Source organism: Mastacembelus armatus, chromosome 1, assembly GCF_900324485.2.
Source record: "Mastacembelus armatus chromosome 1, fMasArm1.2, whole genome shotgun sequence".
Lineage (NCBI taxonomy): Eukaryota > Metazoa > Chordata > Actinopteri > Synbranchiformes > Mastacembelidae > Mastacembelus > Mastacembelus armatus.
In genome coordinates, this window is record NC_046633.1 from 8,992,690 (window position 1) to 9,008,733 (window position 16,044).

Below are 16,044 nucleotides of genomic sequence, written 5' to 3' on the forward strand. Positions count from 1 at the left end.
TGTGTGTATAAATTGTGTTTAATATGGTTACATTACTGTAATTATGTTGCATTAATTGTAAGCGAAGTTCTTGTGCATTGGTACATGAATGCCTGAAACAGAACTGCTGCCTCGACCAGTATTTATTTGTTATCTATCATGTCACTCTACCATCAACTGTCATTGTTGCAAATGAATGATTAGTCATTGCATTATATTTTATATATTTGTTGTTATATATATATATATTATATATAGAACACTGCCAGCCATATCAAAAATTATCAATAAAATCCAAAAATGATTAGTCGTCAAGTGTTGCTGTCATTTCAAACATACTTCATAGGTTTCAGATTTGTTCCTCTAACATTTTTATTTATAGTAAGTTTTACAGAGACAAATTTAGAATGTATGAAACATGAGGAAAAGAAACTAGGCATATCTGCAAATCGTAAATAAATGTTCTGTCATTTAAAAATCGGGTAATAGCTAACTTTACTTTAGGAAATGAATGTTTTCAAATGTAAGTGAAAGTGGACACCCCATATTACAGACATGTGCATCACAATGTTCCAGAAGTGATTCCTGCAAATTACTTACATTGACTAACATTGCATATCTAATAATTTCCTATAGTATATAGTATAGTGTATTGTCAGAGAAGACAAATCACAGTAAACATTCACATTTTGAGGCTGGAAGCACTGATTTTTTGGTGGTAATTATGCCTTAAAATGTCACAAGATATGTCATTACTTTGAAATCATCAAGATTAAGTAAAATCAAAAGCCTAAAACAGCAAAAATGTCACTAAGTGGAGTAACTAGTGTTATGCTTTTCAAGTAGATCTCCTGGTTCTCACAAAGATTAACAACACAATTTAGAAAGACCATCAAACTGCATTTAATTAGAAAACATGAGCACAAACAAATTAGAGCGTTGGTCCTAACACACATGAAATCTGAGTTGCATTCACGTGACAATAAAAGCACTGCAGGTGCTTTCAAAACAACTTAAGGAACCTAGGAGCATAGTTGTGTTTTACCATATCCAAGGCATATCTTCACAAAACAAACAAACAAAAAAAAAAAATTGCATTATCAAGTAGCTTCAAGTTAAATTACGATAAGGCTTTCAAACCAGCAAACACTTCAATGAGGTATCAGTGTGTCAAAGTCCCTCCATAATCTCCTCCAAATCGTTTGGCATTTACAATTAGGATTATAAATACTAAAAAGACACACTTAATTGCATTTAATACCAGCAAAAACCCATCAATACATTTAACTTGCTACTCTGAAATATGTTTTCGATTTAAACTCCAGATATTCATCATTATGTGCGACACAATCTCAAGAATATTCAAATTTAAAAACAACCTTTTTCTTTGACTTGGGCGCAACATGGCACATGACACTTTAATGAAAGGAAAAACATTTGCCACCAAGTCAATAAGGGCAAGTTTATAGTTACCTGTTAAGTAAAATCCCAAACACCAAGAAACCCTAAATACAGTAAGTTAAAGTATGTTCTTACTCAATTCTGACCCTTTGTTTCTAACTGCCCAGCCCATGCAGACTTATTTGGCTCATATATGTATGTAGAGATGTAAGATGGTCCACTTTCCACACAAGGTTTAGAAAACTAAAACAACTGTGTGGCATTATAGCAGACATCTGATTTCTTCTCAGATCTGAATAATTAAGCTCAACTTCAATATTAATTGGATTAATCTACATGTCAGTGGCTTAAACCTAAATACTACCCTGCTAAAATTGTTATTTTTACATCACATTGTCAAACTTATATAGGAAAAGTTTAGAAAATAGCCCTTTAAAGGGTAAAACAACTTTAATGTTTTAACTTAAGCTTCAATGCACATCTCTCCACCACAGTCTGAAGATCGGGTCATCACATGCAACAGATCGAACAAGTCGTCATCATGTGGTTCACAATGACTGATTTTGTGACACTAAAAAAATTGGTTATTTTCATATAAATAGTGGCATCAGGTTTAGTGTACTGCATGAACTGCATAAAAAGCAGGCAGTCCTTTAGAAAGAATGAAAGAAGTTTTCTTTTGTCTGAAGCCTTTGTAATACCAGCCCTCGTCTATAATCACAGTGTGACTGGAAACCGGAAATGGGGGAGCGGAGAAGGTCCCAGAGTTGAGTGATGAGTCTCATTCACCTGCATCCAAATTCAGTAGTTCAATCCTTAAGCTCTAATATACTCTACTCTGTTCAAAAGGATTTCACTAAATCAGGAGGGCATTAGGATACAGTTTTATGGTTGAACTAGAAAGAAAATTTCACAGAGTAAACAACTGTAGTTTTAAGAATGGTAATTCTAACAAAAAGTGCATAAAACTTTAAAAAAAAAAAAAAAAAAAGGTGCTTTGCTTTAGAGATGATGGTTTGGGCCTCTGGTATAACAACAGGTCAGCTGTTATTTAAGATGTATGGCACTGAACACCTTCAGAGCTGCCATAGTCATCTTCATCCATGTAGTAGTACTGATGGTTGCGTCGTCTTCTTCTCTCAACGTCACAGTCCTCCAGATCGGCATAGATGTACAGGTCGTCATCCATACTCTCTGGCTGATCTGCATCCATCTTTTCTGGGAGGTAGCGCTCCAGCTCCTTCAGCTTGTGTTTAGGGAGGAAGTCGGCTGGTGGGAACACAACCTGACAGAAACAAATAGTAAGTAAGTTAGTATGTAAGTAAATTAATAAATAAATAGGATAACTGTAGGACAGTTCACCAGCATGCCTTGACAGTCTAATACAGTTACAGAATACAGTTTTTCTTTTCTATTGGCGAAGCAAGACAAAGCACAATAAACAATGTAGACAGATGTGACAGGTGTGCTGTTCATCATAGGAGAGGAGAAGCACATTTTGTGTATATATGTGCATTTGTGTGTCAGACGGATGTACATTTACTTCCTCGTATAGAAAGGAACACATGTATAAGAGAAAAATAGAACTGTTGATTAAGTGGGGTAAAGAAAAAAAAAAAACACCTTACCGAGAAGTTAATAATAAGGCGCCCCTTCTCAAATGGTCTGCGATATGTAGGCATCCCTTCATTCAAGACGCACTTTGTGTCTCCAGGCTTAATCAATTCTCCTGTGATAATATTAATATAGTTAGACTAGATGATAAGGGGCAATTATTTTTGCATTTAAAATAGATGCACTTAGTAGTGTCCTCAAATTGAACAAAACTTGACTCTTAACTTGAGATATATTATAAAGCAATCAAACCAAGTTCACCATCTACTGTCAGGCATTAGGTCTGATAACCAACTAAACATCTGACAACGATGTGCATTTAATGATTTGGTTCACCTGGATGTGATGTGATGAGGAGAGTTCTGCTGTCCAGTGTCTGAACAGGCTTCTTGAAACCACATAAAGCCTCAACCAGCTCCAACTCCATGGACATGATCAGGTCAGCTCCTCTCCTGGTGATAAAATGACAAGAAAGCAAGCACAGGTGAGTTTACTTATCTGGATTTAAAAATGCAACATGTTCTGCTATGAGATTTAGGAAAAATGTGATGCTTCTAGTTTAAATCTTATATGTTATTTAAGATTTAAAAAGGCTTCAAAGTCATTTGTTGCTTTAAGTAATGTTTTTATTTGTATTTAACTCTACTGACTACCGGCAATCTGTGCCTCCACTTTGACTTATCTATCACCTTTATATTTAAATACAGACCAGTTATCCCCTATACACATACATATTCACAGGATATTCAGGGTGCACCTATAATCACACCATAACTGTCATTATCTGTTAGCACATCAAACATCAGTAACAAAAGTGAATTAATAAAAGAGAACACTTTACCTGGTGAAACGTGGATGTTCTCGCTGGTCCAGGACAATGATGATATCACCTGGCTCAAGTCCTGGCTCCTGGTCTCCCTCTCCATGGAAAACAATCTTCTGGCCATCTCTCATTCCTGTGACAGTGATGTTTGTACACTATTTGTTCTTCTGTAGTCCGATTTAAAACCAGCCACAGACACGTTTAGATTAGCTCTCCCTACACTCTCACCTTTGTCAATGTGGACCTCCAAGATCTTCTTCTGTCGCAGAATCTTCCGGCCTGCACATGTTTTGCAGCGGTCCTTCTGGTTGATTCTCTGTCCTTGGCCCTGACAACTGGAGCACACTGTGGACACTTGCTGGACCATACCTGGCAATAGCTGGTGCATGCGGACCTGCATGCCTGTGCCATGGCAAGAGATGCACACCTGTGCAGCACCTTTCCGACTCCCTCGACCTATCAAGAAAAATAAACGTCAGCAAGAGCAGAGAAAAAGCTAAAGACTACCTTTGTGTTAGGTTTACACTGTTTCCAAGCTGTAAACCGGTGACACAGCAAGTAAGAACTGGTTTACATTTACTAGACTGGTGTATTTTGTAACCGGACAAAAAGTCTTTATAAAGATTCCCGAGGACTGTGTGCTGAAAAGTCTGCTTGGATAATTAGAGAAGCTAAATGACAGACACTAATGACAGCATGTAAGTAACTCGCACTGAAAAAGATGTACCTTCACATCTCTCACAAACAGCATTCTTCTGGACAGAAAGTTTTCTTGTAGCTCCATTATAAAGATCTTCAAGTGTCACTGTAATCTGATGAACGATATTCTTCCCTGGGGTGGAACAAAACACTGCATTGTAAGTCAAATCACAAATTTTGTTTCTTTCAATCTCTTGCTGTTTCTATTTTACATTTACTTGTCAGGAATCGTGAACAAAAAAATTCATTAAATCCAAAGAGAAAATAAACAACAATATCATGGCAATTATAGCAGCATGGGGCTACAACTGGCTAAATGTTCAATACTGCAACATCCTCTTCAATAGAATTGGATTTGGCTCAGAAAAAAGTCAGCAAAGAAAAATGTTTGCTTTGCAGAACTCAAGCAGACCTGAGATCTCAAAACTTTAAAAACCACAAATAAAGATGCTTCACACGTCGTTTCACCCTAGTAACTCTCTCTAATATTTACATACCTTTTCTTTCTCTGTGCATCCGACTTCCTCCACCAAAAAACAAGTCAAAGATGTCCATAGGCGAAGCAAAGCTCCCCCCACCACCACCAGTCCCTCCTTCTTTTATAGCTTTTTCACCTCCACGATCATACAGATCTCTCTTCTTGGTATCTGACAACACCTCATATGCCTGTGAGATCTGCTTGAACTGTGACAGAAAACCACACACTTCTTTAATGGGAGTAAACATCTCTTAGAAAATAACATTTTATCTTTGAAATTGTCAAAAAATGTAATTACTATGCAAAGCAAATCAACTACAGCTGCTAATGTTAATGTTTTTATGTGAACAACAAGGGCTTACCTTCTCTCCTTCTTTAGGATTTTTGTCAGGGTGATATTTTAAGGCTAGTTTGCGATAAGCCTTTTTCAGTTCATCAGCAGTAGCATTAGGTGCTACACCCAGTGTGTCATAGAAGCCTGTTTCCTTGACCATGTTTGCCTTAAACAAATAACCTAAATCAAAGAAAAGGAAAATTCAATTAGCACTTCAATATTGAGTTTGAATTTAGCTCTTGAGCACTGCCTTAGAACATCAGCTCTGAGAACCAGGAGCGAGTATTGATAATATGTGAACTCAGAACACATTGGTCAGTGATAAGAGAAGAAAACAGTGGAGCAAACTGACAAACTGGAGAATTTTTTTGCTCAGCCAAAGTGATAATGCCAGTCAGAACTGCTGACAAGGAGAAAGTTGTGAATAGAATTCATGTTTTTTTGCCTACTTAAGCAGTATAGTTTAGGTTCTGATGCACAGCTGTCAAGACTGGTTGCTGATGTGACTTGTGATGAAAAAGATGTTGAATAGTAGTATTTTAACAATCATTTATATTCTTATTGCAAAAATACAGTTATATTGTGAAATAAAGAAGAGACATATACAAACATCAGGAGGATGTTTTTCTGTGTGCCAAGATTTCACAGTGCTACTCATCAGCAAAGATGTACCCAGGTATCAGGCAGCAAGTGTTGCATAAAACATACTGCTTCAAAAAAATGAAGGGAACACTTAAATCACAAACTGAATCTTGATGAACAAATTATTCAAGTTGAAAATATTTACTAAAATACATTGTATAATCTATTCAGAACAAAACTTATTTTAAATCACACTGAAAATCAAAGTGAAAAACTGAAAACAGAGTCTCATCCAAGTTGTGTCAATTTCATCACAGCAACTCAAAATGTAAGGGCAAGGGCCCCCAGGACACTTCATATGCGCTCCCAACAACGCCTGGTCATGCTCCTGATGATTTGGCAGATTGTGTTCCAGGGAATCTCCTCCCAGACCTGGATCAGGGTATCATTGAGCTCCTGGAAGCTGATGTGTGTCGAATGCACCAAGACATAGGGTCCCATAGTTGCTCAATAAGTTTCAGGTCAGGGGAACATGAGCACCAGTCAATGGCATCAATGCCTTCATCATCCAGGAACTGCCCACACACTCAACATAATACAACTCAATGCAATGCAATATAACCACAAACTGAAAATCAACACCATTCTCAATCTCTGAAGTGTTTACTAAGTCAGTACTTATTACCTTTACTAAGTGTAAAGTGTTGGTTGGGGAAATGTGCTTTAGGGTCAATTGACTTTGAACCATTTTATAGAAAGAGGGAAACAAATTCTGAATGCAAATGTCATGCAGTCAGTCAAGAAAACGAAACTTAAGGGAGGCTGGCTGCTACAGCAGGGCAAAGATCCAAACCTGCCAAGAATTATTACAAGAAGCTTTTGGAGCTCACATTACTGAAACCCTGTGAGTAGCTCGTACTAAAACCTAATTCACTAAGGAGCACAAACTTCAAATACTTCACTTCAAATACAATTACGATTTAGTTTATCTTTAATCTATGTTCAAGCTTATGTTATAAAAAGTAACAGTGCAAGATGAACGTATGAAGATAAGAAGATGTCCCTTTGCTCCATGGTTTGTGTTTACTTCTTCTGACTTAAAAGTCAACAAGATATATATAATTTACCTCAGCATCTATATCATGGCGGTGTAAATGATAAACATGAAGAGGTTCACCTATTTTTACACGCTGTTTGCTTTAATAAAGTAACGTTAGTTATTTCCCTTCATTTTCACCCAAATCAGTGGAGACAGGACTCCCGAGCTGTACGCCCACCACAAGTTTGTTTATGGTTGACGCTGAGTATTATTTCATGATAAAGCTTTACAAACTAAGCTACTAACTAATCGATGATAGTAATGTGGTTTTCAGGTCCATCAGGCCCTGCGTATTTTAGCGACTGAGGCCAAACCATGGCAGCTTGGCAAACGTTAACACGACTAGCTGTTTTTTTTAATCAATGTTAAGAAAATACAGACAAATGTGACACGGGTAAAAGCTAAATATATGGTTAAAACCGAATAATTATTTGCCCACCTTATACAAAGACCGTATCCTGACTCCTCCGGTTTCAGACTGGACTTTCGAGAATCTTCTAACCCGCCTCTAGCATACTGGCATACCACGTGGCCGAGTGACGTCGTAATCCTGCGACAGGGCAGATTACCAAAACAATCGTGGGTTGCAGTTGTGTAGCTCTATGACATATATTGTTAGGTACATACATAAGATAATAAAATGCCCATCTGCTGGCTTGTTAGTGAGGAGGGAACTCATAAACCGATTCAGCTGCCCCATCTACAAACAATCGTCCTGGGTCGAGGACCAGAAACGACAATTAAAGACATAAAGTGCTCTCGGCAGCAAGGTAACATTTCAAATTGATACATAGGCTTCGATAACAAGTCAGCAGGCTTGAATCATAATAAAAATATGTTTCGTAAATAATAAAAAATGCTTTAATTTCATTTCAATGTGAATTTGGTTGGCTGGCATCAGATTAAGGACATTTGTTTTGTCAAAGCATAAGAAAATAGTGGCTAAAAAAGCAAACATTTTCACGATCAATTTGCAATGGAGATTGGTTATATATGATATGATTGGCAACAGTACTATTATTAAGAAAAGTGTCATTTATTTATTTGCTTTTTTTTGGTTTTATTGACAGAAAACTGGTAGAAAGATGCTTGTTTTTTTTATATTATTTGTAGTCATTTTTCTCTTAAAAACAGACCTTAACCTGTGAAAATGTCATCCCTTCTCAACCAGTTGAACTGAAAGCAGAATGCAACAAAGGTTATGTCACAGTTAAACAGGTAAGGGACTTAGAAACATTGAGTTAGTGTAAAATCAATAAAACAATTTGAATCAGGATTAATGCTGAACTTAATTATATACCTCTAATCCTAGCTGCTATTTTGATTATCCCCTGCTGAGTATTTTGGCTACACAAGTTGTTAGTCCTGCCTGTAGTAGTGATCATTATAAAATCCTACCACAGATTATGGCCATTAGACAGTCATGTGCCTTGTTTCCTGTCTTTATTCCAAAGCTTGGATTAAACCCTACTTCCATAGACTCTGTGGTGGTGGGTACAGGCAATGAGGTCAAAATGAAGCCTGGGCAGCAGCTGCATATTGTCAATCAGCTCTACCCATACACTGTACAGTTTAAGGAGGATCCCACTGGCAGACAGAGTGGCACTAAAAGACCACGAGAGAATGCACCAGAGGACAAAGAAATCCAGAAAGAGGGCCGAAGTATGAAAGCACCCAAACACACAGAAAAGGTCTCTGTGTCAGTCAGCCATGGAGAAGCCACAAAAAACAGTGTAAGAAAAAGCACAAAGTGTGTGCGCACATGTATAAAAGATTTTTGTTGTTTTTGATACGTCCAAATTTTTCTCTTCTATGGATCAACCATGGAGCTGGTATGAATATGTTTTAATAAAAGGCACACTTTAACCTGATATTTTTGGCAGGAAAGTGTTGGGCACTGGAGCCAAGGTCTGAAGACTTCAATACAAGACCCAAAGATGCAGGTGGCTATTATAAAAACAACAAAAAAAACAACAACAACAAAAAAAAAAGATTTACAGATGGTATGATGCTTATTGATCGGAGATGAAACAGGATTTTCTCGCTCATTTTGACTGTTTGTCACCATTTCCATCGTTTTAGGTGTACAAGGATGATAAAGTAGTAGTAATTAAAGATAAATACCCAAAAGCTCGCTACCACTGGCTGGTTCTCCCTTGGCAGTACATTCCCAGTCTGAAGGCATTATGCAAAGAGCACTGTGACCTCGTGAAACACATGCAGCAAGTTGCTGACCAGATAGTTCAGCAGTGCCCAGATGCTGGCTCACTACGTTTCCGAACAGGGTACCATGCCATCCCAAGTATGAGGTAACTAATTACTGTTCAAATTCGGGTTGCTCCTTTTAAAATGTTTGCTTGTGGATTTTCTTCTGGATTTTCTTAGCTACGACTTAAACCTCAGGTGTCACCAAAAAAGATTTTAAATCCCTTTCTCATATGTAAACTTTTAAAAGTTCTAAATGCAGCGAAATGATCAAAAATCAGATGTTGTGTGATGATGATCCCTGCTGCTTTTGACTAAACCTTAAACTTAATCTTTTTTTTTCCATTTTAAATAGTTTCTGGCCTTTTCATTTGTGATTTCATGTCTTACTCTCTGTGTTTTTATTCTCTTCCTGCTTAGTTTTTAACAATTTCTTTTTATTCTCTTTTGCAGTCATGTTCATCTCCATGTGATCAGCCAAGACTTCGACTCTCCTTGTCTGAAGAACAAAAAGCACTGGAACTCATTCACAACTGACTATTTTATTGAGTCTCATGGTGAGAGCAAATTCAGTCTGACTTTGTTGTTCAACCTGACGATCCACTTTAGTGCAGTTTGTCCATCATAGAAAATCTGAATTTAAACAAGAATCTTTATCTGCAGATGTCATTCGGATGCTTGAAACAAATGGAGTGGTCACTGTCAAAGAAGGCACTAGTGAGTTGTTGAAACTACCTCTCCGCTGTCACATGTGCCGCAAAGAGATTTCCACTATACCAGCTCTGAAGGAGCACCTGAAGTCTCACTTTCCCAGATAAGGATGTGGCCTCAAAGAAGTTACAGTGTCTCAGAGGTCTATGGTTTCAGCAGAAGTCTCTCGGCATGTTGGACATTATTTTTGCCTGATCATTCCCAGTTACTACGTTTCACTGAGTATTACAATTGGAACACAAAGCCCGTCTGTTTAGATGGTAGTTTAATTGCATTTTCAACCTGTCGGTAGATTTAAAAGGGTTCAGTGAAAATTTATCTTGGACTTCATTTGCATATGCTCAACAAAAGGACAACATCAGGACATATTTACTGTTGTCTAACCTTTCAAACATGTTTAAATATGTTGTATGAAATGCTTTGTAAGAACAAAGCAATAGATTTTTCCATTTGAAAATAAAGAAAAGTTTGTTGTAAGTCTTCTGATAGTACATCTACTTATGAAAACATGGTGATTGTTACTGTGATTTTGAGAAGCATTTAGTGTATGTATTTAAGTTTTGCAGAGGATTTGGATGATTATTAAACAGTAGTTTACTGCATTTGATATTCTGTATTATTCCTAGGCGGGTGTTGCCAAATAATGATTGGAACCTGCTCAGGCAAATATTATTAACACAGGGCGTGAATATGTCTAAAATATTACAAGAAGGAATAAGAATAGTCCCTGTACACCCATAGATCGCCCACGTTTCCACTGCCTGTTGCTGACTAGTCCCCCTCTGTGGACTGTGTGGGTGCTTGCAGAAATGATTCGATCGACATCTACATTATTCTCTTGTTATTTTCCCTCTAGTGGGACAACATCTAGCTGTATAATCTTGATGACATTACATAATGGCATAAGATAATGATGTCATAGTTCTGCTTAACTTTACACTACTGAGAAGTCTAATCATCCAGACCAACTGAAAGCATTCAAGTGGTTTTATTCACCACAGCGGCATAGGCTCTTGACTCTGTCGCCATCTAGTGCTGTTTTTTATAGTCATGGCTACATGAGGTTTCGTTTTTTCACTAATCCGTGTATTTCTGATTTCGTTTAGCAAATTTAGGTTAAGAGGTTAACCCTGCTCATCTGATTCATTTGTGGCTTTGAACTATGCGCACCCTAATGATGATTTGATAAAAACAGTGTCAAAGAACCACGATGTAATTTTGAAAAATCAGATATCCACATAAAAAGAAGCAGATTCTGTTTCTGTAAGAAAGTGTGTTTCGCTAAAGAATAAATGAAGATGCTTTAAACCATCATTGTTGGTAGAAAGAAAACAGAGTGGCCCGTACGGGGATCGAACCCGCGACCTTGGCGTTATTAGCACCACGCTCTAACCAACTGAGCTAACCGGCCATGTTAATCGAAGTGCCTAACACTATTTCTTTCAGTATTTTATTACTGTTTATTTATACGAAAAATAATGAGATACACAAAAATGAATCATCACCCAAGTATCATTAGTTCAGAAGCAATGGATAAGAGCAACCTCATATCTTCTAGCAGGCCATGCAATGGTGTTGAAATCTACACAGCTGCATGTTATTATCTCCTTAGACTTAACTCCCTTTCACTCCCATCTGACTCCATCAGATTGTTTAGTGGGAAATGGGCGTCATCTCCTATAACTTGGAACAAATACTCCTCACTTTCACAGCTCTGGGTGCCATTCACACAGTCTTTGGCCTTGATTGGTTCCAGCTCGGTGCTGTCACTGGCATTACTGTCCTCTGTGCTCTTGCTGTCACTGGTCTCGCTGGTTTCATTGCTTTCACTGCTGGTGCTCTCACTGCTTTCACTGGTGGCAGCTGTCATACCAGTAATGTCACTGTCTGTGCTGTCACTGGTGGTATCTCTGCTGTCAGAGGGGTTCTCCACTACTGGCAGGTGTGCCTGTCCTCGCAAAGTTTTGATCCTTTGTTTTAAGGTCTTGGATGTTGAGGTGGGAGTGGCTTGTTTTATAGTCAGCTGGTTATGCAGGTCTTCTGACTGACCTTTGACCTCTGTGCTGCTGTTGTCCTCTGCACTAGGGCCTTTGACAACATTTGCAAACACTCTGACCCAACTCTGATGCAGGTGAAAAACAGTGTTACTCAACTCTAATTTCAGCTATCAAGACATACAGTAGTTTTACAAGTCAGTGGAAAATGTTAACCTCACCTTTCGGACATTCTCCTCACTGCCGATGCTGTTGTCTCTGGTTTCAATCATCAGGTCTGTCTGTAGAAAGATTTTCTATCGAGGTCAGAATAATGTCATACCCCGTAAGAGTTGGCAATTATAATAGATTTTGTCAAATATTTGATTCTTGTACCTGATCATCCTCATCTGACTGACTGTCACTCTCCTCTGAAGTCTGCATAGACATATATGATTTTAGAAAACAATACAAAATAAATTTTTTTGTCTACAAAAGTCAAATGGATAGCACAGCAAAAAATGTTAAGCTTAAACTGCAATACAGATTATATTTTTTTCTTTCCTTTCATTTTTCATTTTGTTTTGCACATTTATACCCCCATTTCTTAAAGTGGAAGTATTTGAAGTCATTACCCCGACAATAACATACTTAATGCAATAATTAATAATTAAATGTAATGACACCAAAGTGTATACAACTCACATTTTCCTCTGACGTGGACTCTAATGATTCAGACTCTGAACTCTAGAAAAAAAGACAGTTGATGAGGTGAATGCAGGTCTACTTATCATGAACTCAGTTAAATCTGCATAGATTCTTTTTGTTTCAAAATGACTCACTTGATGTGAAGTATTTTCTTCAGAGCTCTGCAGGATAAGGCAAAAATGAGCATTTAAAAGCCATAAGAAGCCTTTTATATCAAAGAACTAATAAAATAATAAAAAATAATAATTTACTCATCATTGGCATAAATGTTTACAGTACCTGAAGCTCTGAGGTGTCATTTTCAAATGATTGTGAAAGAGACAAAATTTCAGTCTAAGAAACAAAAAAAAGTAAGCACACCTCACAATATATTTAATTATACCCTTTCTCTGCAACATCAACAATCATTTAACATCCATTCAAGTCCTGGGCAAGCTATTGCAGCATAAATCGGTGCAGTATAGTAAACAGTCTGAAAATGGGAACTGTCTTGAGGTCTGAAGAACCTGTTGTTAGTTTTCCTGCTGACTGTGGCAGAATAATACAGTGTTAGTGCAATCAAATTATTTCTCTGTAAACAGGAGAATTCTTGCGCTAGCACCACTATGACTGCAATGAGCTATAGTTCAAAGACAGGGGTTACTTTCTGACAGCACTCACCATGTTTGTGTCAAGCTCCCTTGATTCCAAAATACCATTGTATGAAATCTGTCAAAAAGAAAACATATAGGGATTAGTGATAATATATAGCTGAACATTTTAGAAGGTGAGGCATCACTCTGCCGATACATGTCTAAATAAAAACTGCTGGGTAAAGATGGTATTTTATCTATGGTGCTATTATGGTGTTAACTCAAGTTTAAAATTGACTATACTGATTAATGCAATATATATCAAATGTGCATATTTACCAGCCAGTTTTTTATTTTCAAACCTTCATACTTACTGGGTTGGCAAAAATTGCTCCAATCAAGAAGAATCCTACAATGATGATCTTCATTCTGTAACACACATTTCATTCGGATTTTGAATTCAATTTAATTTGAAACAAGTTGGTTTTCTGACATAAAAATAGACACCAAACAAGCAAAGAATTCTTTCAAAGACATGAAACAATCTAAAACAACAAAATATGTTAAAGGGAAGAGCAACTAATGTGTATCATCAGCACAGGTAAAATATTTCTTTGCACATTCAAAACGTCAGGAAAAACTTAGAACATGGTTATTTAACAAAATATGTTTCAGAGCTATAAAAAAGGTATAGAAACAGAAACATAATAAAAAGATATTTAGTCAAACTGCATAGAAAAATGTGTGTTAGTTTTTTGTAATCAGTCAATAAATAATCAATTACCTTGGTCTGTTAGATTCTGGGCTGTGAGAGGTCTCAGCGGTCCTAAGCAGCAAATTGAAGAGCCCAGTGTCTGGCAGCTGAGACAGTAAAACTAGGATGTATGGCTATGCTGTAAGAAACACCAACATCTTCTGTATATAAGTAATCTCAGTTAGGATGATTGCATCACTTCCTTCCTTTCCTCCACAAGCAAAGGTGTATTTATTCAGGCGCACAATCGCTGGCATGTTGATGGTTGTACACACATGCCACAAATAGACGCACACACACTCACACACAGAGCTGTTTCATACAGTTGCTAAATTTCCTCCCCCTCTCACATCTGAAATGAAATATAGTCAAGCATGCTAAACCATAGGGTTTGTGGCATGTTGAAAAAACAAACTCACCCACACAGAGAGGAAAGAAGGGCCAGACAGAGTCATGCTTGTTTCCGGTGAAATGGGTGTTTTACTATTTACATTCACCAATTTGTTTACCAATAGTTTACCAAAAGATTTTTTTATGCTCTAGTGATGTGTTGTAAGGAACAGGTGAGAGGTAGTGCCTTGCTCATAGGTTTTTAGAAATACTTCAAAGACAAATGGAGATTCTAAACTTCTCACATTTTTTTTATAGGAGGATTAAATGTGGAACAACTTTACATAACTTTGAGTCACACAAACACATTATGGCTAAATACACCAATGATACACTTAATAAAAACAACCTGAAAACATGTTTTCTGCCACAGTCTTACATGATGTTATTCGAAAGAGAACGTGGACAAGTGCAAGTGCAGCAGAAAACCCAAATAAAGACTTGTATATTTCCTCCCTAAGGCTTATAATTGTTTCCGGGATATCCTTATATGGTCAGTCCTAAAATAAGATTACAGAATTCCTTGTTTGTCCTCACTTTGGATTTCAACCATACAAAAGAAACATGTAATTAGACTGGATGTTCCCCAGTCTGGAGCTGTTTGCTAAAACCACAGCTACCAGCCGTTGTAAGGTTCTGCTTTAGTAAGGGGAGAAGAGAGGAGAGGATGATTGATGCTTGTTGAGGCACATAGACCAGTAATCATGCCTACACAATCACTCTAATGTGAGTGTCTAGGCTACTTATATTTTTTTATAATTTATTAACTTTTTCTCTGTGCTTCTGATGCATCTCTATTATGTGACAGCGTAATTGACAGCAAAGTACTAATGTTTTAATAACAGGATACAATACATAATATAACCATTGTCTGTGGAGATTCTCAGTCGTCCAGATGAAGTTATCTAGAGGTTTCAGTCATAGCAACTGGACTCCCAGTTTTTAGGTTTCACTACACATCTGAGTAGTTTCATTGGCCTAAGAGAAAGCTGGTATGGAACCTCTAATTTATCTTTCAGGTTGGTTTCACTTCACCCCTAGCCCAATAGGCTGATTAGGTGATCTATGTAAATCAGGTGAGAGTCACTAGACCCACACTCCTGAGTTGGCTTCACTTGAATTCACTTGAATAGGCTCAATAAGTGAACAAAAGAAGTGAGCTCAGGTGAGGGCTGTTAAGATCTAATGGTAGACATGTGACCCCTCTGATTCACCGACTGGCTGCAGAGTGTCTCTCAAAAACATGTGATATCAAAGCCCAGAAAAGCCTATGGATGACCAGCGAGGTGAAACTGCTTTTCTAAATAATAAAAGAAAGTTATTATAAAATGCAACCACAGGGGGGCACAGTCCAGTGTCTTCATGTGCCGAGGCAGATGATTCGCTGTGGCGACCCCTGAAGGGAGCAGCCAAAAGGAAAAGAAGAAGAAGTAGAAAAGAAAGTTATTAAAATAGATGAATCTTGTATATGTTAACTATAATAACTATTACAGGCCTGCCTGAGGTTAGATGAAAATAAATATTTTTTGTCTAAAAGCTGCTGCTAACAATTACTTAGCTTTAGGGACACAGACCAGTGACAGAGTGACACCTAGTGGCAAAAATGATGCATTAGTTGTCTCATAAAATCATATTTCATGTGTGAAAGTGACATTAGTTTCATGCTGTTCTAAACACAATATACAATACATTTAACCAAATATTTAAAAAATGTATTAAACT

General features: G+C 37.3%; 3 protein-coding genes and 1 non-coding gene across 5 annotated transcripts; 1 reads left to right on the forward strand and 3 right to left on the reverse strand.

Moving 5' to 3' along the window:
• Positions 1-866: 866 nt before the first annotated feature.
• dnaja1 (DnaJ heat shock protein family (Hsp40) member A1) lies at positions 867-7,538 on the reverse strand. Its single transcript, XM_026303852.1, has 9 exons — positions 7,449-7,538; positions 5,357-5,508; positions 5,014-5,200; positions 4,545-4,649; positions 4,046-4,273; positions 3,836-3,950; positions 3,331-3,446; positions 3,009-3,109; positions 867-2,665 (listed from the first exon to the last, which is right to left on the reverse strand). The coding sequence occupies exons 2-9, from the start codon at positions 5,486-5,488 to the stop codon at positions 2,432-2,434; spliced, it is 1,218 nt and encodes a 405-aa protein (XP_026159637.1). The 5' UTR covers positions 5,489-5,508; positions 7,449-7,538; the 3' UTR covers positions 867-2,431.
• Positions 7,539-7,573: 35 nt separating this feature from the next.
• Positions 7,574-10,504, forward strand: aptx (aprataxin). 2 transcript variants are annotated; one of them, XM_026302333.2, is made up of 7 exons: positions 7,574-7,779; positions 8,181-8,227; positions 8,581-8,742; positions 8,893-8,952; positions 9,092-9,318; positions 9,668-9,771; positions 9,878-10,504. In XM_026302333.2, the coding sequence occupies exons 1-7, from the start codon at positions 7,650-7,652 to the stop codon at positions 10,030-10,032; spliced, it is 885 nt and encodes a 294-aa protein (XP_026158118.1). In that variant the 5' UTR covers positions 7,574-7,649; the 3' UTR covers positions 10,033-10,504. The 2 variants fall into 2 exon arrangements, with proteins under 2 accessions (XP_026158118.1, XP_026158119.1); XM_026302334.2 differs by having other exon boundaries at positions 7,641-7,779; positions 8,464-8,742; positions 9,878-10,503.
• Positions 10,505-11,262: 758 nt separating this feature from the next.
• trnai-aau (transfer RNA isoleucine (anticodon AAU)) lies at positions 11,263-11,336 on the reverse strand. Its single transcript has one exon. It is a non-coding gene; the product is annotated as a tRNA-Ile (tRNA).
• A 189-nt stretch (positions 11,337-11,525) lies between these two features.
• On the reverse strand, positions 11,526-14,059 carry scpp1 (secretory calcium-binding phosphoprotein 1). The gene is made up of 9 exons (XM_026303123.1): positions 13,963-14,059; positions 13,553-13,607; positions 13,267-13,314; positions 12,886-12,939; positions 12,741-12,767; positions 12,604-12,645; positions 12,295-12,336; positions 12,141-12,200; positions 11,526-12,047 (listed from the first exon to the last, which is right to left on the reverse strand). The coding sequence occupies exons 2-9, from the start codon at positions 13,604-13,606 to the stop codon at positions 11,526-11,528; spliced, it is 849 nt and encodes a 282-aa protein (XP_026158908.1). The 5' UTR covers position 13,607; positions 13,963-14,059.
• Between the last annotated feature and the right edge of the window lie 1,985 nt (positions 14,060-16,044).